Genomic DNA, 26,988 nt, shown 5'->3' on the forward strand with positions numbered 1-26,988 from the left:
CACACACACACACACACACACACACACACACACACACACACACACACACACACACACACACGTACACACAGAGAGAGAGAGAGAGAAAAAAACACTAGACATGAAACATAAGTATTTCGGGGCATGTGCGTAACCCGCCCTCACCAAATCATCGTCTAATTGCGCCACTGTCGTCCAGAGGAGCCCACCCATTCAATCAAGTTTATTACTAATCAATCGGATCGATAGTTTCCACAATGGAGGGCTTTGGTTATTTGAACACATTAATAAGTCATCAAAATATGCTCACACAGGCGTTGCGCCACACTCTTAATTGCCTGAACTTCAATCCATTTTTACTGCGCCCATTGATTCCCCCCCCCCCCCGTAAAAACCATAGTGCCACGGCTTTTTGTGGTGAATGGAATTAAATAAATGAACCGCATCCCATCTGCTGTGTAATAACAATTTGATAAGCTGTGCGGATTGAGAAAGCAGGCAATCGAAACAGACCCGGGTGTTCTCTTATGTGACAATGTGGAAGATATGCGCAACATGTCCAATTTGTGGCTTTGCCGCTGCGGTGAGGGCGGAGGGACGCGGTGCAATGGCGCCACTTGGTGGCAGAAGTTGTGCAATTGCAAAAAAAGAAAAAAAAAAACGTTGTGCAGCAGGGTGACACATCAGAGTTTTAATAAACAGTGTAAGTATAGGAATATGATGAAGTAGGCTCAAGTAGGTCTACTGCAGTATTCTTTGGTACTTTATACTACAGCTACAGCTAAATACTATCTACTTAATTGTAATTTTACATACATAACAGCAATAATAATGTAACACTAACAGGGGGCATTTTTCTGCATTGTGACTTATACTTACCAGTGCAGGACTTTTACTTGCAGTGGACTGTCTTTACAGTGTGGTATCACCACTTTTCTTAAGTAAAGGAGATGAGTGTTTCTTCTCCCACTGAAAAGTAGAGATCAGAATGCATCAAAAGCTGTTTTGTACATTTTAGATGACAGTGGCTAAAAGGACTACTGCTGCACTGGGGTCTGATGTGTGGACCGGGGAACATCAAGAGTCCTCAAGGGTCTACAGAAGGTCTGGAGCAAAATAAATGTTAGTTTCTTCAGAATATTGGGATCATGTAAAGTTAGCACTATCTGTTAAGAGGTTTTCTTCTTCTTCCCTGAAACATGACTGTGACAGAGACTCTGTGCTCCAGGAATTTAATACTGCACTGCAATAAAGACGGGAGATGCAGGAGAGACGGATTAGAAACACGCTGGTCAAAATTGAAGGAGCAGAGGCCAAGATATCCTGACTTTCAATCCCCAGAACACTAAATCCTACATTTCCCATGATGCAGTTATCTTTTGCCAGGTAAATGCTCCCACATCGTTCCAACATCACATGCCCATCTGAGAACAGAAGTTAAAAAAAAAAAGATACTAAGTGGACCTTTGAGTTTGTCTGTTATACATTTGAAGTCTCACAAATGTGTTTTTCTGAATTCACATTTCACTCCTACCACCAAAATAAATCCTGCACTGGTTCCCGTCACTACATTCCGGTCAATATGCTCTGAAACAATGCCTCTCATTGATGTCACCGACACACGTAAATCCTCCTGTCACAATAATGTGGGGAGGCAAACCAGAGAGCTCAGAAAACGAGTGAAAATGTAAACGTCCAAAGAGGCGATTCCTGCGAAGGCGAATGAAATCTCCCTTTCTTTAACAAACATGACTGATGGAAGAGTGTGACTCATAAGTGAGGACAAAAAGACGAAGCAATGCAAAACTCCCCTCTGAGGTTTGAAGCAGTACATTTTTATTTATTAAGTGGTTGGTTTTAACATTCTTGTCACATCTGAAAGGCTTCTCTAACTCTTCTCAAGTTCTCTAGAGTGTGAGCCTAATAACATATTACAACTGATGATAAGAGAAATGACAAAATTAAAAAAAAACAAAAACAAAAAACGTCCTAAAAGTCTCTTGAGGTTTGATTCCTGTTCTCTTCTTGAGAGACATCCCAACAAAAACGTCCTCTTTCAAAAGGAATGAGACACAAAGAAAGACAACTAATCATTGTAGAACAACGCAAACTTGCCTCCGTGTTGAACAGTGACAGAGCAGTAACTAGTCAGACATGTTTGAAGCATATGGTCAAACAACAGTTAAGTACAAGTCAGTAACTATTGTGACTATTATAACTATTATTTATACCATCCCTGCAGGATGAATCCATATATACATGCTTTCAAGACCTTATCGCTTTAGCGTTTTCAGTTATAAAAATAAAGTTTGGTCTTTCCTTTCTTCTGGTTTTGTTCCATTTCATGGCTTTCTGTTTGAACGTTAAGACGTATCTACATTTGGTCTTCCTCTGTCCTTTTCCTCACGTGCCTGCCAGTGTTTCAGAGACTACCTCAGGAGCTGTGATCACACAGGTGCAGCCCCCCTTAAGTTTGAGTACATGAAAAGCTCACTTTCAAAAAGGAAATGATGCAGCATTTAGTCACGTTTAATGTAAACTGTTAGAAGTGTTTAGCTTAGAAGAGGTACGTAGCTTTCCGATTTGTTTATGTTTTGGCCCTTTGTCGTTCCACTGAAGGCAGATTCAGTTCGAACCTGTTACACCTGCTGCTGCGTTAAGTTGAGATTGACACGTCAGGTTTTGCAAGAACTCACTAGCATCCACGTTTCTGTGACACCACTGATGCATCGTCGCCAGTTTCGGTTTTAGCTCTGATTGGCCGAAACGTGATTAAAAGCATTACAGCGACAGGTGGGCTGCGCAGCACAGCAGCACGGTGTGATGACTGTTTTCTGACCAACCATCATCTCTGTGATATTTGGGAGTTAGATCTCTTCCAGTTAATATTTTCTAATGTGTAAAGCAGAATAGCTGTTACACCAAAAGTGACCATGCATCCAAACACACATTACTCCTCATAGCATGTCCATCCTCCTCTTTCCTGATCGCACATTAACACAAGTGATTAACCACAGAGGGAATGTTTTTCCTGTAACAGAGCAACACAGAGTTAAGAGTAGAATTGATGTTACAGTCTGAAATAATCCACATATTTGGGAGAAAATTAATACGCAGCCAATGTGATTGAAACTGATGTGCAATTGAAGCTTCAGAAAAGCCTGATGGTTCTCTGCTTTATATTTCCCTCTTCTCTACTATACGTCTCTATATTTCTGGGGATGATAAGTTAGCTAATATATAGTAAGGAAAACAGGCAAGCATAATCAGAAAAAAAAACTGCGAACTGTAGGAAAACACCTGTGACCACTGGAAATTGATAGAAGTGGAGTTAGGAAACGTGCACACACAGTCCTTGGGTTCTCTCTGAAAACAGTGCCTCGTTAAAAGTGAAAATGTAAAATGAAGGGGAAGAGAAAAGGAGGGGACGAACATATCACACTGACAAGCCCTCAACAATCGTATATAAAGTCTGAATATACAGAAAAGATGAAGATTAACTGATTCGAAATGATAGTTGAGATGAACCCAAACACATTTTGTGTCTCTGTGTGAGACTATGAGGGTTAAAGCAAGTTCTTTCTTCTTCTAAAAAAAAAAAAAAGTTTCCAGTCTGTTTCCTGTGGAGGCCACAATCCAGTTCTGATTCCCCTTTCCTCTCTCTCTCTCTCTCTCTCTCTCTCTCACACTCTCAAACACACACACACACACACACACACACACACACACACACACACACACACACACACACACACACACTTCCATAGTCTACTGCAGCTTCATCCTTTTGCTAAAGGTGTACAAATCAGTCACCTGCATATGGATCTATATTTACATACTGCAGTAAGTAAATACAGATATATACAGCAGCAGTGAACAGCCTCTCTCTGTGTGGATAGCAGCGCCACCATCTGGCTGGCTTCATAATGAAACTATACAAAATAAAATGTTAGATTCCAACAATATATTTGGCTCTTAAGCAAAAGGAGGAAAAGCCTTTGTACTTCAGTCCCGTTGTGCGGCATTGTTCCTTTTGTTTGTTTCCTTCATCTCTGCTCTGCGCTCGCTCCGTCCCTCCATTATTTTTTTCCAATGGAAAGTTTCGATTCACTTCTTCATTGTTAGCGGCTCGCCTGTGCGTTATCCCCGGCGGACTGCGAGCAGAGAGAAGAGCAAGATGAGGAGAGGGGAGAACAAAAGAAAGAAGAGAACACAGATGGTACAGATGGAAGGATCAAGAGAGATGAAGGAGGGAAGGAAGAGGCAACTATTAAGAAAGATGCAGGGGAAAAAAGCAACAGTCAGACAAAGAGGACGATTTCTAACGAGCAGAGCGATACACGGAGAAATAAGATCGAGGAAGAGCGTAATAAACGTCCTGAGTGGTCAATTAAAGGCTGAAGAATGATTGTGGTTTCTCATCGCTGCCCTGGGGAACAGTCTTCTGCACAAACGTAAACACACACCTCTTCTGCCACAAAGGAAACTCATATCACACCAGCTCACACTCACACTCACACACACACACACACACACACACACACTCTTTCACAAATTTGCTCAAGTACACACCGCTCAGCAGCGTGTCTTTTTGGATTCTGAATACACAGGGAGAGAGGAAACAAGAAAGGAAAAAACCCGGTGCAACTCAGAGGTGAAGGGAAAACAGAAAAAAAAAAAGAAAAAGAAGGAGTGTGAGAGGAGAAATCGACAGCCATGACTTGGCAGAGTCCTTGTACTGCAGGTAAACCCTCTTTATTCTTACACTGTGTCTTTCACCAGACCAGGGATTTGGAGCGGGTGCTGACTCCTTTCCTCCTGCTGCCTGCTGCTGTTGCGGCGTTTCGATGGCTTCGCTTGTGAGACTCCAGGTACAGCTGACAAAAACAAGCCAGAGAAAAGATCACTTACAGAAGTTTTAAGGAACAAATCTGCACAATACGCAGATGCATGCAAATGATTTTTTTTGTGTATATTTTTTTCCTTACATACATAACACTGCAAAGTATTGCAGTACTTTCATCAGTTGGCTAAAGGCTAATTCACCACTGTGTTACCTCAGACAGATAGTGACTTATACAGACATTTATTTAAATGAAAATCTTTGAGATTACCACTTTAATGCCTCTCATCTGCAATCTATTACACATCCTAACCAGGTTGGAAGTCTGATCTGGAACAGATGCAGTGGATCATTTCCACTGTAGCGCTCTTCTTTCTTTGTTCTTATCAAACCACTGTTAAGTTCTTCTGGGAAAAAACAAAGAGTTTCTTTTAAAAAAAACAAAAGCTGTGAGAAAATTAAAACCCAATACCTTCTTGGCAAAGGCTCGTCCACACTGGTCACAAGCGTGGAGGGAGAAGTTCTTGGTCACCCTGACTTCAGTGGAGGACGTCGCTGTGCTGCTGCTCTCTGACTGGGCGTCGTGCCGCCGGGTGTGCGGTGGCTGGTTGCTGGGCGAGGCGGTGGAGGAGGAGGAGTTGCGTTGGTGTGTGTGTTTTTCACTGCGGCGGGTCAGCGGCGGGCTGACGGGGCGATGCTGGTGGGTCTGCTGTCTCTCCTGCTTACGGGTGACAGGAGGGGAGGGGGTGAACGCTGGCGATGAGAGGTCCTGCTGCTTCCGAGTGACGGGGGCAGGAGGTGGGGCAGAGGACGAGGATGTGGAGGAGGAGGAGGAGGTGGGGGCAGGTGTGGAGCCCTCTTGCTTTCGTGTGATGGGTGGTGAAGGAGAGGAGGACGACGACGAAGAGGCGTGGCGTCCGTTCACTTCCTCTTTGACGCTGGTGCTTGTCCTCTTGTTAGGGCTCGTATTGTTCAGCACTACCTCAGCAAGCCGCTTCACCGCCCTGCTCTCCAGTTTGGGCATGATCTTTGCCAGGTATGCAGATGACTTCTTGTGGACGACAGTCACGTGGCGCAGGACGTCGCGTTTGCGGCGCGACTCGTAGCGACAGAGAGGGCAGCGGTAAAACTTAATGAAGATGTCGTTTCCGTCCGTGTGCAGCTCAATGTGCTTTGTTAAGTTCTGCCGTGAGCTGAACTGTCGCTTGCACAGTTTGCAGAAGAGCTGCTTGAAGTCAAAGCCCACGGACAGTTTGGTCATTTTGGCGGCGGAGACGCCCCCACTGCAAACGCTGCCCCCGCGGGAAGACGATGAAGACAATGATGACATCATCTTTGGGCTCGATGGGGCTTCCTCCTCCTTCACCTTCATGGCGTTGTGCGGCACAGAAACACCTTTACCTGTCCCAGTGCTGTCGCTCGGAGACGGGGCGGGGCTGCTGTCGATGTCCTCGTCCTCGTCTTCGTCTGAGGGCTCCACTGCTTCCTCTTTCACTCGGATGTTGTTGCTTGGGCCTAAGTTGGTGTTGGTGCTGTTAGGAGTTGCTGCTGTAGTGGCTGAGGTCGCCGTGGCAGCAGACCTGTTACTTTTGATGCTGTATATTTTGTGGACAATACGCATGTGTCTCTTCAACATGAGCTGAAATACACAGACGAGATTAATTTCAAACAGCATCCTTTACACCCATATAATTATACAATCACAATTTATGGTTTTTCTGTCAGACTTAAGAAAGCAAACACTAGAAGACTCCAGCAGTGCAACAAGCTAACCTGAGAGCTGTAGTTCCTCTTGCAGAGCGTACAGCGACAGGAGGCCGGGTTCGCCTGCGGAGAGGCTGGGAGCGGACTCTGAGGTTTGGCTTGGTTTTGGTTTGAAGGCGCTGTTTTGGAGTTCACAGGGGTGGCCTTGGAGTTGTGGCCACGTGTCGGAGAGGTGTTGTTGCTCTTCCTGGGAGGCGTGACCTCCACGGAGAAGGGCTGGCCGGGCCTCGGGGCAATGCTGGGTGTGTTGGTGTCCCTCCGCAGACCGCGGTGCACCTCGTCGAAGTGACGGCGCACGTTGGCTTTGGTAGCAAAGGTTTTGAGGCACACTGGGCAGGATTTTCCGGTAGGTGTGCTGAGAGTCCTCGGCCGACCTCCAGCGTCAACAAGAATAATTATTATTTCAATTAATAATTTACTTAATCATTTTAAAAAATCTAAACTGGTATTGACTAATATAACAACAATATAATATACAACAAAACAAAGCAGATAGTCCCTTTTTTTTTACAGGACAACTGACCGTAAATCATAATTGTAGACCTGATTCCAAACGTGTACTGACAGTACTAAATGTCCTCGGTTAGACACTTACCTTTCACCATGGACAGCAGGCTTGTGGGAACTGTTCTTGTCTCTGTGAACTTTCGGAGCTCCTCGAGTTTGGTCTGATGCATTTTGCGGCAGTGGCGTCTGATGCTACGGCGCGAGTTAAAGTCCTGACCACACAGACAACAGGAGATTGTCACGTCCTCAACCTGATGGCAGAAAAGAGAAAAAGGAGATAACAAAGAGACTGACTAACACAACAAACAAGGCAACGTGGAAAATTTGATATTTGTGTGTTGATCAGCGTCTGAAAATGAAACAGACCTCAGCAATGATGGGTATTTCTCACATCTGAAGAGGTACAGGCACTGATTTCCACATTATGCTAACTCCTGATGTGCCCAGTCACATACCCCACTCGTGGATCCCTCATCTTCAGGCTGCGGCTGCTCTTCTTTAGCTTCCTCCTCAGCCTCCCATCTCCTCTGTCCCTGGTTGTGTCCTGGGCTGTTGTGGCTCTCTGGCCCTCCTCGCTGGCTCGCCTGGTTGTTGTCCACACCCTCCACTTGTTCTCCTTCCCATGCTACCGGACTCTCTCTGGCACTGTGAAGGACAGTGAAACATAATATCAGAGACAAACTTTGGCTAAAATATACTAAAGCAAAGTCTACCCCATTTGTGTTACATTTTAAAAGTTGTGACACATCTTACTCCACCGACAAAGCACCAACCTGGGTGTGTGTGATGGATATCTAGCCAGCTCTTCTTCTGTGGTGAGGTACTGGAACACGGCCTTGGTAGTAGTCTGAATAGGCTCCAGGCGGACCACGTAGTCTGGTCGGTCAACTCTGGGATATATGGCCTCCAATAGATCCTTCATGGCTACACTCTGTCTGTCGTCACCTGACGAACCTAGAAAATAAAAAGCATAGTCCATAAAACATTTTATCATTTTAAATAAAGATTTTCAGAGGAATGCTTGAATTCTGCAGGGCCTCTGAACCACCCACCGTGCACTTTGCACTTGGTTTGATTTTTTTCAAAAACCCAGTAAACAGTGGTGCACACTGATGAACATTCATTTAGCTGTGAAGACAGTTGGACTGAGCACAAAAATGGACTGATGGCGCTGTGGCCTGATTGTTAGCAAGATGATCTTTATAACAAAATGACTAAGTCCTTAACAGCCAAAACATGTGCAGCCAATGTTTCCTCTGAGAATGTCTCTGAGCGAGACACTGAACGGGCACAGGCATCAGACAAATGCCCCAAAAGGCGATGTCATCCCACAGAGGTCAGTCAATCCTTTTCTTCTCCCTTTTTTTGTTTGTGAAAAATGTAAAAAGCCACCAAGGGAGGCAAAATGGAAAACTCTTCATACCATTAGAATGTGGATGAGTTTGTGCAACTCCGCTTCTGTACTGAATGGATGAAGGTCAAACATGTTATGTTTGTGCACTTTTGGTTTGGCACGTTTTTTTTTCCCGCACAGAGCTTTTTCTTTTATAGTTAATTAAATTATTTTCCCTTCTACTGCCTCCTTGATGTGGATAGTTCTCTTTTAGTAAATGTGCTAGTGTCCTTTATAAAATTCTTAACAACAGGAGATGAACGGATTTGAATTTAAGACACTTTAAAAATGGACCACAAATCATCGCTGGAGACCGTAAAAGTCCCCTGTCAGCGCTGGATGGTGAAAAATTGAATGTTTCATAGAAAAACCATTTTGTTTATCCAGTAACCTCACAATTAATGCCTAGCGCCTCAGCAGTGAAAAAAACAGACACCAATTAAGTCATTTATCAAAATAACGATACAGTAGACTCTCAGCCATCAGTAATGGACTCTTGATTGAGAAAAATTAAGTCACTGATGCAATGAACAACTTAATTAAGACCACAAGCAGATGAAGAGAACACTGTGCTGAAACAAAGTTTTTTTCAACAGCGATCATTACAGTGGGTAAAACTGAACAAACTATAATTGACCGTTTGTGCCGAGATTGATTTGTATTTTGGGAGAAGAGCGGAGGAGTGAGGTAACAGGGAAATTACTTGACAAGTCTTCAAGGCTTCATCCTCTCTCTGAGTCTCCTATCACTTCTAAGCAACAAAGAATAGAGACATGGACACACAGTGTGGCTAATGAGAAGCAGATAAAACACTAATGGTGTAAGATCAGAGTCAATTTCCTTAGTGATATGAGGGAAGAGCAGAATGGAAACTGCACTTTGTGGAAGGGAAATGATTGACGGATTGAAGATGTTACTGTGCAAGTGAGTTTATGTGTGTGTGTGTGTGTGTGTGTGTGTGTGTGTGTGAGAGAGAGTGTGTGTGTGTGTGTGTATGAGGGAGAGAAAAGGGGCTGTGTCTGACGGAGGAGATAAGGGGAGAGTAATGAGCGGCAGACAGATGGTGTGAAAGAGAGAGAAGAAACCTGGGAGCGACAGAATATGAAAGTAAAAATGTGGAAACACCTCAGGAAACGTTGACGTAGTCAGTGATTCTGTGCGTAGCTTTGTGTGTGTGTGTATGTGTGTGTACGCTAAATTAAGTGTGTGCCCTAGCTGTAGTTGAGTTTGATCCCTGGCTCATTCAGGGAGTCACTGTGTGATCGCTACAAGTTTGCATTTGCGTGTTGTCAGCATGTATAAAAGCTCTGGCACCAGCTCTGTTTTTCTGTGTGTTTCTGCCTGTTGATTTTATTATTGAGTTAAAGGGCATTTGTGTTTTTTATCTTTTATGTTTTTTGTGCTTTAGTTTTAGGACTGAGAGCTGGGACATGGTTATAAATCTGTATGTACCAACCATCAGGCTCAGGCAGCCGTGATAGGCAGTAGTACTCTTTGTGTGTGATGAGGTTGGGCAGGCCTCTGAACAGACTGCGACACAGTTTACACTCGAAGATGGTGTCCACCTCCCGCAGCAGCATGTGTTTCAGCTGACTGGTGCCTGCAAGACGAAGAAAAGAGCCGATGATTACCTCCAGTGATTTCAGGTTATAAGAGTTATAAGACATATACCGTACACAAGCAGAATATTGTGAAAGGTCATCAAACCCCTAATCACAGCAGGGTTACACAGAAGCCTTGCCAAGGGCAGCACTTGCATTACATAGTTATGGTCAACCTAAGAATACCCGAGACCTGACGGCTCCAGGTTTGTCAGCCATTGAAGGCATGCTGTGTCCACGGAGTATGTGCAGTTGTTAGAAAGGAGTCTGCAGTATTGTGTAGCCATGGTGAACTAAGTTTCAGGCTTATACTGCACATTGTAATAACAACATTTATTTCAATATGCAGAATTTTTAAGCAACAATATCCACAAAAATGAATGGACACAAAAAAACACACAGACACACACCTGAACGGAAGCATTCAATTATCTGCTGAATCCCGGACTTGGAGGTCTGCAGAGGCTGCTGGAGCAGGGGAGGATCTCCAGGCTCAACACAGAGACCTAGAGAGAGAGAGAGAGAAGAGAGAGAGAGAGAGAGAGAGAGAGAGAGAGGGAGAGGGGGAGAGGGGGAGAGGGAGAAAGAGAGAGATTGCATTATAGCAAAGCCAGCATGTAATTACATCAGAGAACGACAGTCGGAGAAATACAGCATCACCTGGGAATTCTAGGGACCTGGTAAGACATACAGTACACTGCAGCGTGCTTAAAGGGTACAAGCAATCAGAGTCAGACAATGAGGTCTGTATGAGACAGTGATTCACCCTGGCCTCATTACCTTGTTGCACACGCTCACACTCACACACACATTCAGGGATGACAGTGAGAAAGAAGGTCATTTATCTTCTTCTAAGATCAGTATTCCTTAGTTGTGTCAAAGATGTGAACAGGAAGGAAATACACGGTGCGGACATCAAAACATGAATGAAAAACCATCCTCACAGATCAGATCTCTCAGTGATGCTTGTCCAGACGACTGACGCTCAAGTGGCACTGTTGGAAAACATGCAGCGGCGGGTGGGCAGAGGCATGCTGATGACAAATTTTTGTGCTCAGTCCAACAGTGGTCGGAGCCAGCGCTGCATCTGATACTTCAGTTTGGGTGTCACACAGCGGCACTTTATCAGCCCGATCGGGAACGTGACCAGGAGGAAATTTATTGACGTGTATTGGGAAAATGGTTTTGCCTTAGCTCGACCTCAATCACCAGAGGGTGCATGGTCAGCTAGAAAACAGCAATCCTGATGATGGCAGGGATTTAATGTTTTGTTTTGATATACTGACCTGCCTTTATAGCTTCACTTTATTACTTTTAACCATTCAATCGTCACAATAATACTGTCTTCTCAACAACAAATGGTGAACAAGTGCAAATCTGCATGATCTCTATTTTCTCAGTAAAACAGGACAAAGAAGTACTGCAGAGACCAGACTCATTCTGTTTTCATAAAAAAAGACCAGCAAAGTCGAAAACACACTGAAAAAAACATTAATATATACAACTTTAGGTTGTTTCTTTAACTTCTTGATCTCAGTGCCAAAAAACTTTATTTTTCCTTTGTATAAATCATTAAATATAAAATAGCAGGACTCGGCCTTTGGTTCCTGCATTATTGATGCAAGCAGCCAGTGGCTCCATGACCCTCAATGGGCTACTGGGGTGGATTTTGGGGAGCTAAAGTGCTGTCATTCTACCCGATTCCATGCATTCTTATTTCAAAAACTTGATTTTTATATCAACACTATAAAACACACTTCTTTATGGAGATGGACATAAACAGAAAGAGGGGTAAACAGCCAAAGGAGCAGACCAATTACACTCAGACACCACCACAGACCCTGTAATCACCTCAAATGCCTACGTCTCGTTTCTCCCATGATATTGATGTGAAAGACGGTGACAAGGAGGAAATAATTTCTGCAACAAAACAGAGCTTTTTGTAACAGTGATGACTGGGACAAAGCTCCAAATTAAACACTGTCAGTGTCTACTGCTGTGACAAATATCATCTATTTGTTCTGTATTGAAGCATGCACTTCAATTACAGCCTGCAAACTACAATTTATGTTTCCTAGATGCACTATTGTCATTCAGAGGACACTGCTATGTTTTGTTAATTTATAACAACACATATAGAGGATATCAAATGATTATTGTCTGTTTTGTTTTTTAACCAGACATATTTTTTTGTGGTTATTTCCAAGATTAAGTTACTTCTGGAAAACAAGACAAGAAGTTGACACCTTGCATGTTTTAAGCCCTGTAGGCCCCATACATGATTGAATGCACAAACCCATACCGCATCGCAAGCAGTGCAACGTCGCCAATCTGTGTGTGTTTGAGGGTCTGTGTGTAGGTGAGTGACAGGTAGACAGAGGGCAAAAAGACCAGCACACACACTGACACACCCAGAAAGATGGAGGCACAAAGAGAACTCGAAATATGAATGACATCTGTGCAAGAGAGAGCAGAGCGAGACGGAGATTATGTATTAATGTGTGGCAGAATGTGTTTTCCTCAGCCCCATCCCCCCACACCTCTCCCAGGCAAACCGCTATAATCCCAGCGGGGCAGGCCAGTGACCCCGTCGACCTCCACGCCCCCCTCTGCAAGAAGGTCAAAGATCATCCAATCAAAAACGTCAGTCGACACAAACAGCTTCCTTTTACTATGAGTGGTGAAGCTGTTTTCCTAGCAGCAAAGTCAGAAATTAACTCAGAGTAGCAGGATTTAAATGTGAATCAAGACATTAAAGCTGTTTTAAAAGGAGACCATGGCAAGAAGGAGGAAAGCTAAAGAGCTAAGGCAGAAATGAACCTGTGGAGGAAGGTCAAAAGGAAGGAAGACAGAAAGGAAACAAACACGCTGGCATTAAACAGAAAATATTACATCGTCATAATAGCAGCTCTGATTTTACAAATCCACCATAAATGTGCCAGCTGGTCATGAAACATGCTAGCTGTCAAGTGAACTAATCACAACAAACTGGCAGTAGTGAGTGCTGGTAGCGTCTGAGGAACAGTGAGTACAAATTGAACAGAAACAATGAATAAATATTTTTATTCAAACAATATCTGTCGAGAATCTTTTTTTGATGGAATTTGTCACAACCAATAGTTGATTACTGAAATGCTCTGGTAGTTTGAGCCTAAAGGTGGATGAACCAAAGCAGCCATAAGTGCTGAGGGGAGAAAACTTTACCAACCTGTGTTATGAGCATGGCTGCCAGCGCTGGTCTGCTGAAGCTGCTCCTCAGTCTGGCAGCTCTGGTCCCTGGTCTCAGTGGTAGCGCCCCTTTGGTGGTTGGGCTCAGGCAGCAGAGGGGGAATGGGCTTCCACAGAGGCTTGGCCTGGTTCTGGGAAGCAGAATCGCTCTTATCCTGGATGTCCATTGGTGTTTCCTTCTGGTCCCAGTTCTCAGGCAGTGCCTCTGCTGAAGCAGCGGCCTGGAGTTGGGCTTGATCAGAGGACTGGTCTCCTCCTTCGGGCTGCGCCTGCGGCAGCTGCTGGGTGTCTGACTGGAGCTGGCCTTCCTCCATCTCCGTCTGACCACCACTCTATGGGAGCAAAACCAGACATTAAAATATGAGCTACAGAAACAGGGGGACTAAAGTCATGAAAGGTTGAAAAATAATTGTAGGGAAGTTAATAAAATATAAATATAAATAAAAATAAAATATATTGCTGTGTGTTTAGATTTGGTCAATCACTAAAAATTAACATTAGCCTTGCATTGTGAAATTAACAGTTTCAGATCATTATCAGTTTTCTTGGTCAGACAAGGACACTGTCCCCCACTGACAACTAAAAATACCTAACAAATACATTTAAAAAGCACTAAAGCTAATAAAATATAAATACAAAGAACTTGATAGAAATATTGAAATAAACTCAACAGCACAAATCATGTCAGTCATTAATAAAAATTAGTTATCTGCCCTTCATGAAAAAGACAAAAAAAAAAAAAACACAGGGGCCACCACAGCAGACTGTGGGTGACTGTGTTGCTGTCATGTCTCCTGAGCATGTAGAGATTTGGTGGGGGGACATTAACCTTGTCGCACACACAGCCACCCTCAAGCAGATAAGTGACTCCACATCAACTCTTCAGTGTGCACACATTCATCTGTATGTGCGTGTGATGTGTGTGTGTGTGTGTAGCTGTGTCTGCTGTCCAGACCTCCTTTTTCTCTAAGTCCCCAGTCTTTTCGCCTCTCCCACCCACCAATTTATCCTCATTTTCTCCCTCGGCCTGTGTCTGTCTGTCTCACTCCTTGTGTCCCCGCTGCCCTTGAAGAGGGATAAATGACTCCACCGTTCAGGCACATTACAGCACATCACCACAGGACAAGTGGGCCACTATGTGTACACACACACAAACACTGTGCATACCACAGCATAATCAAATGACCACAAAATAGCTTAACAGTATGTTGCACATGCTCGGTGAAGCCATCTGTGCGGTAAAACACACACTATTACAAGCGTTGAACACAAATAGTTTTTATCTCAGCCAGTGGGCCACTGCCTGCAGGAAAATGTGAGGAGATGCCTGATCCCAACCATAAAGAAAAAGAAAATGCCACCATTCAGTTAGCGCATTCATTTATCAGTCAGTCAATCAATGAGTTCTTCTTGACTAGTTTTTTTTTTTTCACTGGACAGCGGTGAGCAGGGTGCCAATTAGAGTAAGTGGACTAAGCCGCGAATTTCTACTTTCTGCTCAATAAAGCTACAACCAGGAAACAATAAAACAGACAAGTGAAATCTGGATAAAGAACAGATTACGATTATGATTATGAAAGTATTTGCTTTAAATGAGCAACAGCTAAGAAAATCTCTGAGGTGCTTTCTGAAAAATTAGATTACATAAGGATTTATAACAATATTATGACTTTCGCTGTCTTGTGTTAGGGCACAACCCTGTGCACATAAAGGTGGTGTCACCAAGAGGAGCATAATGTAATTACCTTAAACACAAGAGAAAGTGTTACACATGAATAAATACAGACACAAACAAGCAGGGCTGGTTTCCAGGGCAGGGATTAAGTTTAGTTCTGGACTAAAACAAAAACTCAGCAGAGATATCCAGTGAAACGTTTTATTAAGCCATGACTGAATTTAATCCTTATCCAGGAAACATATTGTTTTTCTGAACACGTAATTGTGACTTAGTGTAAAGTGGGATGGCTGCAAATTAATGGTATTATATGCTAATGCACAGCACACTCTGTGGTAAGGTGAGATAAAGGCGAATACATGCTGCTGGAGATTTGAAATGTGTAAAGTGAGATATTCTGTATACTCTATATTCTCCCTTAAAATGTGACTATTACATAATGGCATTTGTTCAAATGACATAACAGAGGTGTGTTTTCCACAATCTGACAGAGAAGGAAGAAAGGCTGGACAATAACATCCAGGCATTGTTGACTTTTTTTTTTTCAGTACCTGTCTGCGGAGACAGTGAGAGCTCTTCCTCCCAGCTGACTTCTGGGCCTTCACCATGCTGCCAAGACTGGCCTGCTGCACCACACGTTCACTACCAGCACACACCTGTAACCTGCAACAACACCCCACATGAGCCAAGGACTGTGCTTCTAAAAGATAAAATGCTTGTTTACATCTGTAGCTCAGCTTGCTTTATCAAAAATATATAAACAGATAAGAAATTACAGAGGTTCCTTGTATCTCACCTTTGCACTGTTTTCGTGTTTATGTATGGATTTACCCCTAACATCCAGCTGTTATCTGCAACAACAACACTTGTGCTACAACTGAATGTACACACAGCCTACCTGCTGTGTCACTGATGCTTAAACATTTAAGAATAGGGGAATAATAATGGTCATATATGGCAACAATGGAGTTACTGGGTGCCTTTTATGCTTTAAAATAATGGAAATACTAAAATGTGTGCATTTTCACGACAGTAATCATGGTAGAAATGTGTCTGTGTAATTATGCAGCAAACAGGGCAGACAAGCTGTATGAAAGTTTTAGTTTGCCATTTTCTGAGTATTTATTACATTATGATACTCACACATGTAATAACCAGATCCACTTCTGTGTTTAAAATACAGAATTAATAAGTTACGGGCATTGGCAAAGTAGCTGTCATTAGAACATTGCCAAAATGTATACCCACGGCACATTTCTATGCTGATATTTCTTGGCTGAGCATGTATAATGTATTAGGAAACACACAGCAAACATTACAGCTTTATGTGTTTACTGGCTGTGGAGTGCTTAGAAACAACCAGGGCACAAACTGGATCTAAATATAAAACAGAACAGAATATTTTAAGGTTACAGTAATGGTTTCCCACAATTCTAACTTAGCTGCTAGTCATATTGCTGGCAGGACAATTAAACCCATGTTACCTGCACCATTACTCTGCATGAGGCACACTATCTCTGCATGCATTTAAAATGAATGCTCTGGCCTCCATTACAAAGCTTATGCTAATGGATATATATGCTTTTCCCCAGAGCACCTTACAGTGCCAGGAACACTGTTAGCACATGTATATATATATATATATATATATATATATATATATATGTGGATCTGCATTAAGAGAAAACATTTCTAAGTTTATGCAAACAAATACTGCAGTCAATATACACACATATATAAAGTACACTTCTGCTGGGAATAGTTGTGAACCTACTTCTCATTAGTAAGGGATAAATTCACAGTCTTCCCCACTTTCTGACCCCCCACATATTAATGCAAATGTAAAATCACTATTGATAAGAGCCTCAGCTAAAAAAAAAAAGTGTGTGCTTCATTTCATTATGTTTTATTCATCTTACAGCATCAATGTTAAAATAACCTGTTACTGCCCACTAGTGGTGGTCTAGTGGTAAAACTGTTTGATCCAAATCAGCCACAGCCACCTGACACCACATCAGCGCTCATTTCCACTGGCTGGGCATAACATGCTTTAGCAGCACTGTGGCATGCTGAGCTGCCTTATCGTCTTCTGATTCCTTATCCTTTGTGATCGCTCCTAGCTACAGGAAAGGCAGCCTTATTTGTAACCAAGGCTAGCGGCCCAACTGATGTCTAGACATCAAGCAAATTGGAAAATTTTGGGGGGGGATGATTTTTGTCAGTGGATAAGCTTTAAAGGCCCCAAGAGTTGAATGGTGGATTAATTACATGAGCTGCAAGTGACAGGTGCTTAATGGAGACGAGACATGCGACTTGCTGCAGGTGTCCCAGAGAGGAAAATGGAAATTTGGAACAAGCAGACAACAAGCAGACAGCGCGACAACACAAAACAACTGGACAGGATATGAGAAAAGGAAAAGAACTGATCATTGATTATAATTAGATGTCATCTCTTAAAGCCTGGAGCCAATATACAGTACATTACTGTATTCTGCCATTTCCTGGTAAACTTAAAGTAGTGAATACATAGACTAACACCAGGGAAAAGATCTAAAACAAAAAGAATTTTGATAGATGTGGAAACATCAACTGTTTTAAGCTCATACTAAACTGCAGAGTTTAAACCTACACATACAATGGAGTCATTTAACTTTACTGACAGTGATAAGTACGTGTGATGGGATCTCTGACGCTTCCATGATATAGCCTCGGTCGTGCACAGGCATATCCCCATGCGGGTACATTTGTATTTCCACTGGAAGTCCAGCAGAGGGAGACAAAGCTTGCACTTAAAGTGTGATTCTAATTGAAAAGTTTTGTAGTCTTGAGATGTCTCCAAAAAACAAGACATGGAGCAGCAAGAAGCGCAGACAAGGGCCCACAGAGGGGGTTGCCCCAACACAACGTATATCTTAATAGAAAGGATGTGATTTAGCTGGACAACTACACAAAAGCATGCACTCAGATGAATCCAGGTTGGGGGGAAAAGTAGCTGATGCAAAGAGGAGAAGACGGTTACGTTTCACAACAACAACAACACAACTTCAAAAACCAGATTATCTGCCAGAAAAATGTCAAAAAGAAACCCCTGTATACGTGAAAAGACAAAGGTCAGATTGCTCTTATGGCCTTGAACTGTAATTAGGGGGAAATCAGAGTGAAATTTAAAGCAAAGCAAGGCTTCTGCACCTGTGTGTTGTGGCCTCTGTGTCAGGCCGTGACAATGGACAGGACAGCTGTTGCATCAAATTCGCTTTAAGACCTTGAAATTTCTTAACACAGGGTGGGGAGTTTTCATATGTTCTCTATTGACTGGACTGGGTGTTTTTAGGCTGTTTAACATGATCTTTGATCACAGTGCCATGGCAATGGCATTGGAATTAAACTTTAAACTGCATAGTTTGTTCCTAGATTTTTTTTTTTTTTTTGCTGACAAATTCGGGTTAGAGACATTTCTGTATCTCTTTATTTAGAAGTGTAGAATTACCAATGAAGAACTATGCCACAACATGACAGCAGAGGCTCCTTGCAATGATGGAGCGGTTATGTTACAGATGAGCACAACTGGAGCTGATCCTCAGGTGAAGAGGAGTACACAAGGAAACATGAGTCTGTCAGAATTGGACTACAGTGGCAGTCCAGAACAAATGTGGGTAATCAAAGTTGCTATGAGCTCGTGTCACATTACATGAATTTAATAGCACATATTCTACACAGGCCTCTGCAGGAGCTATAAACCACAGGTGCATCACAACATGAAGATCTGTGTGTATAAGATGAGGACACAGGAGAGATGCTACAGGTGGAGGAACCGTCTCTGAGCACAGGTTTTCCTTGCTGAGATTTAACTGTAATGAAGAGACAGTTAATTTCAAACAGAGCTATTAGATAAAAAATAATTTATATTCTAGCAAAATTAAGAGCAGGCATGTTAATGCATTATGCACCTTCCCAGGTTCTATTTATATCAGGGAGGGAGATTAACACTAGCCATTAACTATAATGGGAAACAGGACCCTACTGACTACTGAAGTCAGGAAACAACCTCTTTCAAAGGGCCCATTGCTTTATTTAAAAACAGTTCATTTTAGTTGGTATAACACTTAGAAGCATTGATACTTTAAAACTAAAAAACTAATCCCTCTCCCACCCTCCTTTTATTAAAGCTAAACTCTGGGTACAGTTGTGTGTTGTTTGCATCTTCTTCCCACGTTGGTGGGATTTTCTCTCCTCAGTCTATAGACTGTGGAATGAGGACAGCACATCAGTCTTAGCTGTGAGTGTGAGCTTGAGTGAAATTGACTATTATGTGTTAGGCTGCAAGCTCTGTGGCCCCTGATGACCTGTTGAGGGTGTTTCTCAGTGTTTCACCTAATGCATGCTGGGATGCACTCTAGCACCCTGTCACCCTGAATAGGAATAAGAAGTTATGGAAAATGTATATGGATCAGTAATTTCAGACAAATGGTTAGTAGGGACACAGAAAAACTGCAAATGATAACCTCTGTGCATTAGGGGGCAACTCTGTAAAGCTGAGCTTTCACAGAAGTCAAAACTAAAAAGTTACTTTACTGTATTCATTTACATCTAGTGCTTCGGTTTTATATGGCAGCCAATAGATGGGTTTATCATGGGATTCTGGGACTCATTTACACGTACCATGGCATCAACAAGATTACAAATCCCAACCCAAAACCAATAGCAGCCTAATTACTTTGTTGAGAAGTGCGTCATAAAAACCTGACAAGCAGCAGTCTGCTGGAGCTGACATAAGCTTAAAAAAAACCCCATGTGGACAATCATCTGAGAACATATCCACCACTTCCCTAAACACTTTTCAAAATGGGTTAGATATACTACAAAAGTTTAAAACAATCACTTCCAGTCACACAGACGCCAATAAAACACTCCTATTCCAACACAAGGGACTCTCCCTCTACCGTGACGTTAAGGACAGACTCCTGTTCTGACTTAGGTAATGAAAGTAGAGGAAAAAGAAAAAATGATGTTGTCCTGGATGTCCCATGATGTGCCGTGGAAATGTCTTTGTGAAAGAAAATTATTGCCTGTTCTACACAAGCTGAAAGACCAATTTAAAAAGATCAATGACAAAAAAAGCTGGTTTGAAAATGGCATTTCTTTCCATCCTCCTCAGAATAGTACTGGATAAACAACTGCTGATGATGAGGGTAACACTGGAGCAATGGCTAACACTGCAGAAAAAGATAAATATGAGCCACTGTCAAAAATGAATGGGTGAGGTGAGACTAAAATGCCAGAGGTGCTTTGAAAAAAAAGAAAAACCTCAGACTGACAATTCTGAGAACTAATTACTTATGGCTAAAACTAAAAAGTAAACCATTATCTTCTCCTCTCCTATCCACTAATGCAACCCTGATTAAATCCCTCACTACCGGGTAACTGATGCAGCTTCGTGACTCACTCCATCAGTAGCCATTTTACTAAAATCTACAATTTCCAGCGGCAGAATTCCCATGGTCCCGACACATTTCAAGTTATTATTTTCACATTCTTGCCATTTTCAGTAAAACGGGCTACCTGGCATCCAGTGTAAATGACATCTGACATCTAGTGCTCAATAATTCACAAATACACCATCTTCTCCGATGCTGCGTATTTTTCAAATATGTATAAGTTTCATCTCCAGCGATAATCCCTGGTGAATTCTGTTTATACCAGCCAGAAATCAATTTGTTAAAGCATTTCCCATTTGGAAAGATGTCTTATTTTTGGGAGACAAATCCTCATTTGCCCTTTCAGAGGCAACAAATGAGGTGAGTACATGTCAGAAGAGCTGAACTTTCACGTCTGTGAAACCTCTGCTTTTTTTTCCTGTCTACCAAATTAAGAAACATTAGCTTTTCAACATATAATATGTACACATATGTACATTTAAATGTTTGCATGGCGCCAATAGATTTGTGGCAGATTTAGATTTGCCCCTGCCTTCTCATAGTTATTTCCAATGGCTTTGTGGAGGCAGTCTGACAGGACTTCCTCCTAATGGAGGGACCCCACACTCTCTGACACGATGCTGACTGCGAGCAGACAAACCAGTGATACCACCTGACCACAGACAGGATGGGAACAATGACGTGGCCTACTGACAGAGTTCCCCACGACTTAAAAATATACCTTTGCTCTGAGCATTTTTCTGCACAGTATTACTGGATGGTAGAGGTCATGTTCTGTGGCTCTGACCATTTACCATCTGACTTTTGGTTCGCCAATTGCCAGAAATCTTGGAACTCGAGCTAATTGTCCTGTTGTACTATTGTCAGATTCTAATTCCAGGCATGTAAATACAATAACCAATAAATGATCCATATTTAAAACCATGTGATGCCTTGCCACAAAAAAAAGTGCTATATGAAAATGGAGCGCAAAATGAAGTTGTGCTGCAATGTTGCGTATCCAGACCTCAATCTCAACAAAAGCATCAGACAAAATGTAGCCTACACACAGTGTACACACTGATCACACTCCATAATCAACTGGCTGCTCGTGTTTTCACAAAGGTGTCACTACCTCAGTTGTCTTACAAGAGTTTCTCCACACGTGTAAGTTTAACAGGATTTCCTAACGTGAGTGAGCGACATGCAAATGTGTGACAACACCTGAAAAAGTTAAAAATGCTTCACTCAGCTGACTGGTGTATTTGACAGTTGTTAAAATAAACTGAGCATATATAAAATGGGAGGAGCAAACGCAGCAGGAAAGCTGTCAGCAGCAGAAAATGAACCCTATGGTGACTTTCAGATGTGATCTTACCGCCGGTCACTGTAACATCCTATGTGTTAACATTAGCTCGCATGCAAACACACACACCAGTTGATCCTAAGAGAAGAAATATCATGTGACTCTATTAGGAAACTCCCCGTCATTATTCACTGTAGCAACAAATCTTTCTCAAATCAGATATCTTTACAAATGGGAAAATACCTTTGAGCTGCACATGACACATGCGCACACAAATATTGCACACATATAGTATCCAGAGTTGTGCACACACATACACACCCCTCACTACAGAAATAGCATTTAGTCTGCCAAACAACAACATCTCAGTCTGTGCCTAGATTTCATTGCTCAACAAAGTTTACTGGACTGAAACATATGCTGTTTTAAGAGCTCCAATAAGCTCCACTTGTTTCTCTGTGATAACTTCCACCCAATCAAGCCGGGACACACTTTGTGGCAGGAAATCGGGTACACAGGAATTGGTCTTGACAAAAACCGACTGAATCTTCAAAAGCAAATATGAAAGGAAATTCTGCACAGCACATTGTATAGTCTTGACTCAAAGCAGGCACACAGCACATTAGAGCAATGTAAAGAGATGTAGCAGCAGCAGACTGTACAAAAGGGATGTGGACACAGATTTAAATAAATATAGCCATGGGGGATGCATAATGGGCATTTTCAGGCCAGGTGTGGAAGCACAGCCTCTGCTCTTTGAAATCAGGTCTCTAAAATTGCATGTAAATGTATGATTAACTACAAGAACTTCATATGGTGATGTCAATATGAAATGTCAAAGCAAGAAAGCGACAATTCACATCCTGGCTTGCAGGTAAAAAGACTGACTAACACCCTTACTGATCACTAGTTGACTTACTTAGAGGCTGGTAGACAGTGATTCCCTGGTTGCCGTCCTGTCTGTCTACCTGTTTGCCTTACTGACTGATTATATGACTGGCAGGTTAATGGGTTTGTTGACCGACTCAACTTGCACATTGGTTTGACGAGCTGACTCAGTGACTGAACACAACAGTACATCATTATGCTGACTGAATCACACACTGACATCATTAAACTGTTAGAGTCAGCATCCGCTCTGGTGAAAACCAATGATAACTGGGAAACTTTATCAAGGTAGAGAGCCAGGCAGACTTTGCTTCTGTTCTAATGAGGAAAGACTAATATCAGGTTGCTGTAACCCCAAGTCCCATGAGATAATGAGAGGCCAGCAAAAGACTTGCAAATGAAGTGAATGCAAATAATACTGTATACTGAATGATATATGTAATGACAAACAGAAAGTATTTTAAACATGCCGGGCAATTCCATCAACTTCAGGCCAATCTTTTTTTCCCATTTTATTTTAGTTCCTTATAACCCACTTTGTTATCTACACTCATGTCCTAGTTACCCATCCACACTCCTCCTCAAGGTTAGACTGGGCATCTCCATTGTGTCAGAGTTACGTGTGTACTCTGTCATAGCTTTCAGAGGGCCTGATTGTGATGGGCCTAACCTGAACAAATGAATTAACTTCACGACGCCTGTACAGTAGAACGCTCTCTACATATGAAGCCAGGTTCTCCATCAATATACAATGCAAAGTTTCAAATCAAACAATCACATACTAAAATGACAGGTACATGCAGGTGCAAAGCAGTAATTTAGGAACCTTGAATCATCAAAGATAAAAAATAATCCACAGTAGTAGGGCTATCTGCTGAATCTCTACCTGAGGGTATATTTGTCAGGTAGTCTTTTTTTTTAACCACAACTATAACAATATCTGACACACTACATGGTTGCATCCGCAGTCTTTTTAACAAAGTACATGAAGTAGACACTGTCAAGTACATCCCTACGTTGTATTATAATATATTATATTAAATTATATATACATACACACATATGCGTTAGAAGACAGCCCCATAAGCGATTCCCATGCTGAGTGATTCTGCACTTCCTACTTTGAGGTTTTCAGTACTTTCTGCCTGTGAATAAGTCCTCTGAGCTCTGGTGGATGAGACCATGCGCGTTGCCCAAAAGCGCAACAGCAACAAATGCAAACGTTCCTGGATAAAAAAAAAAAAAAAAGACGCCCTGCTCATCTCCACAGCCAGAAACGCGTGGCGCGCTGTGGATGTATCGAAAATGACGCCGGCGTGTTTCCAGTGTCCGAATCACGATGCAACCTCGTTCTCTGCGCTGTTAATAAAGGTTTTACGGTCATATCATCGCAATCCGGTGGAAAGACATTTATCCACACATGAGCGACTCCACAATAGCCACATGGATCGAGCACCATGAGGGACGGACTGGACAGGGTACACTCCTTTCCGACTGGCCTGTCGATCCCTTGAGCAGGTTTAACCAGTGTGTGCACGCATCCACTTACGCATCCCGGGCAGTGCGATGGAAACATAACCATCCGGAATAAACTGCGCGATCTTCCGTGTTGATTCAGAATCCCAAGTCGGTGCACTACTGGAGAGTGGAAGCGCACGGCGATTGTTGCCGCCCGAGTCCGTGTCTATTGGTTCCCTTTCAGCTGGGGCAGCGTCAGCACACACTCACGGTCTCCATTTGCAACTCCATCGCCCCCCATGGGCGTGCGAGGCCGCGGGCTGTGACGCAAATGGCACTGGGTGATTTGCAAATGACATATCTTCCCAATTCAGTGTCGTCGCCGCGGGGACTGGTCCGATTCACCAGATATTACACACAGAAATATCCATCCAATGGTGGTTGACGGGTAAATAAAGGCGGATGAGCAGTTCGCTCTACGGGGATGCGGTTGCATAACTCAGGAAACTTAATAAAAATGTGCACGGAGCGAGCGATGTGCAGCCTCCATGGCTGATGTTTCGCTGTTGTTTCGATTTGATCGCGCTGGCCTGTGCCGTAACACTCGGCACACGATCGGTCCCCGACTTTTGGTCACAGGAGGAACCAAGCAGAGCGTATACACAGGGAACCGAGTGGCCTCGCTATGGTGGATGTGTGGTGGCCAGTGCTAGGACGCATGCACGTAGCTGACGGGGAAAGACAGGACAGCCGGAGTGGGACTTAGGACCGCATTCACAGGCCATAAAGGGCCCGCATGAATACTATTGTGCTCTTTTATCCAAGACTCCCCAACTATTTACAAAAGGTTGGCCAACACACACAAAAAATATCGCGGCGAAATGGTGGCGGCGGTTACAGCAGCTGCCACACTGTGCTCTGCGCAAAGCAGCAGCACAATCATTGCGCAGCGCCGGACTTCCCCAGTTTTGTGCAAACTATGTGGTTCGTCCAAAAGACTTTTATTTTTATCTCATTCAGGCTGTCCTCGTCTGGCAAGCAGCGAACCAGAGCGCAGGGCAGTCGCCGTTCTCATGGCACGATTTGCATCGCCCCCATTATCCCCGAAAATCTCTTTTTACACGGTTATATTGTCAGCCTAAAAACGCCACTATTTTGAGCAACAAAGGACCAGCTTAACTTGATCAAAGGAAAAGCCAAGTATAAAATGCACCTTTCACGCCGTAAAAGAGAGGCCCCCTCATAACGATTGCAGCATGGCAGGGGAGTGCGGCGTAAAAACGAGCTAACCCGAATAAAATACACACAAAGACAAGGTGCAGCACTCCCACAAATACGTCCATCACCACTCTGGTAATAACATCAAACCATCCTGGGTCATTTGGATTAGCCCAGAGCCGGCGAGGATGGCATTATTGTGAATGTAAAACGCTGCGTTTTGCGGCTCCGTGCCACCTTTTCCAAGAAGCAGCTTGGCGCACAGGACCGGTGACCCTTCCATCTTTGCGCGTCCTTCTACCGAGCGAAAGCCTGAGCTATCTCGTATTTTGACGATTCACTATTGAATAAAACACATTGCAGTAAGTGATTTGTCCTTCGAGGGGGTAAACGCCGCACGTAGAGGCTGCTACAAGTCTCTGAAACTATTCCTCTCCCCACCGCGGCCAAGCAGAAACAAGAGGGCGATGACGCCATTTTCTGCAAAAACAACCATGCTCGGGAAGCCAAAGCGAAGGAGGTTTAACCCGCTCCGCAGCCCTCCAGTCCCGCTGAAACGTATCAAAAACAAGTCCTTACCTTGTATTTCTCGGATGGGTGGTGGGATCGTGTGTTTAAAGGGGTAAAACTGCGCGGCCGTGGCTACTTCGAGTCCGGAGATTGTTTATTTCGCCTCCCAGCGTCCCCGGTTCACTCTGAACAAGTTCCTCTGCGAGCCGCTGTCTTTGTGCACCCAGAGGAGGCTCTCAGCATTAAACCAGTCTCTGCGCAAAGGTGCACCCTCTATGTCCAATTTCAGCTGGAAATGCCGGCACTTTAGGGCGACATGGCGAAAAAGGGGAAGAGCGTGACCTTTTTTAATTAAAAAAAGTTTTATAATTTTCCAACTTTTAACCGGAGGCCACGGTTGTAGCGCCGATTTACCCCCCAAAACGCGCAAGCTTTTGAGTACACAGAGCTCTCCACAAGAGACCACGACGCAAACGCAAAATTAAGCAGGGGGTGGCTACACCCTCCCAAAACTTCATGCTACAGACAAAATACTTTTTAAAATGTCCAGCTTAATAAAATTCTTTACTCATTCACCATAGTAAAAATCAGAAGCTTCACCTATAAGCGATATGAAATGGGTGGCCGAAATGAGATGGATTTACAGATTAAAAATACACACGCTTTTTTAATATTATAATTTTCTAATAAAAGAGGATTTATAAATACATTCGACCAGTGGCCTACACTTAGCAAAATGTTCTCCCAGGAACCACATCTGATAAGTTTAACTTCTTGTTTAGTTGTGTTATGGAGCACATTTATTATTTTTAATACCAAACATGGTGCAAATGAGTATATGGAAATTAATGTTAATGGCCTAACCTTCAGTTGGCTGGGGATCCACTGAAGTCCCTCCTAGGACCCCTGAACAAAACTTTGGGCAGAAAAAGTGAAGATAATTTCATCCTCTTCACAAATGCTGATTCCAGTGGCTTTAGTCTAATTTCCAAATCCCCTAAATGCAGACGTAAGGTCAGTACAGGAGCCACTGAGTCAGTCCATGAATGGCGCTCATTATTATTGACTATTTGTTTTAGATTATATGTAAATAAGTTCACCATGTGATTACACAACACCCCAGCAAACAAAATAAGCTTTCAAAACATTCAAATGTTTTCTGTGGACTGGAAAAATAAATAAATAATCAATCAACTGTCGCTAA

The 26,988-nt window shown here is 43.0% G+C and overlaps 1 protein-coding gene across 2 annotated transcripts; it reads right to left on the reverse strand.

The window, feature by feature from the left end:
- Positions 1–1,803: 1,803 nt before the first annotated feature.
- znf800b (zinc finger protein 800b) lies at positions 1,804–25,982 on the reverse strand. 2 transcript variants are annotated; one of them, XM_041030469.1, is made up of 12 exons: positions 25,854–25,968; positions 15,542–15,653; positions 13,296–13,647; positions 10,498–10,593; positions 9,943–10,086; positions 7,867–8,047; positions 7,549–7,738; positions 7,182–7,344; positions 6,596–6,960; positions 5,295–6,461; positions 4,745–4,856; positions 1,804–4,133 (listed from the first exon to the last, which is right to left on the reverse strand). In XM_041030469.1, exons 2-11 carry the CDS (start codon positions 15,596–15,598, stop codon positions 4,755–4,757), a joined length of 2,817 nt encoding a protein of 938 aa, XP_040886403.1. In that variant the 5' UTR covers positions 15,599–15,653; positions 25,854–25,968; the 3' UTR covers positions 1,804–4,133; positions 4,745–4,754. The 2 variants fall into 2 exon arrangements, with proteins under 2 accessions (XP_040886403.1, XP_040886404.1); XM_041030470.1 differs by lacking the exon at positions 15,542–15,653 and having other exon boundaries at positions 25,854–25,982.
- Between the last annotated feature and the right edge of the window lie 1,006 nt (positions 25,983–26,988).

This window comes from Toxotes jaculatrix, chromosome 22, assembly GCF_017976425.1.
Source record: "Toxotes jaculatrix isolate fToxJac2 chromosome 22, fToxJac2.pri, whole genome shotgun sequence".
NCBI classification, from domain to species: Eukaryota; Metazoa; Chordata; class Actinopteri; family Toxotidae; genus Toxotes; species Toxotes jaculatrix.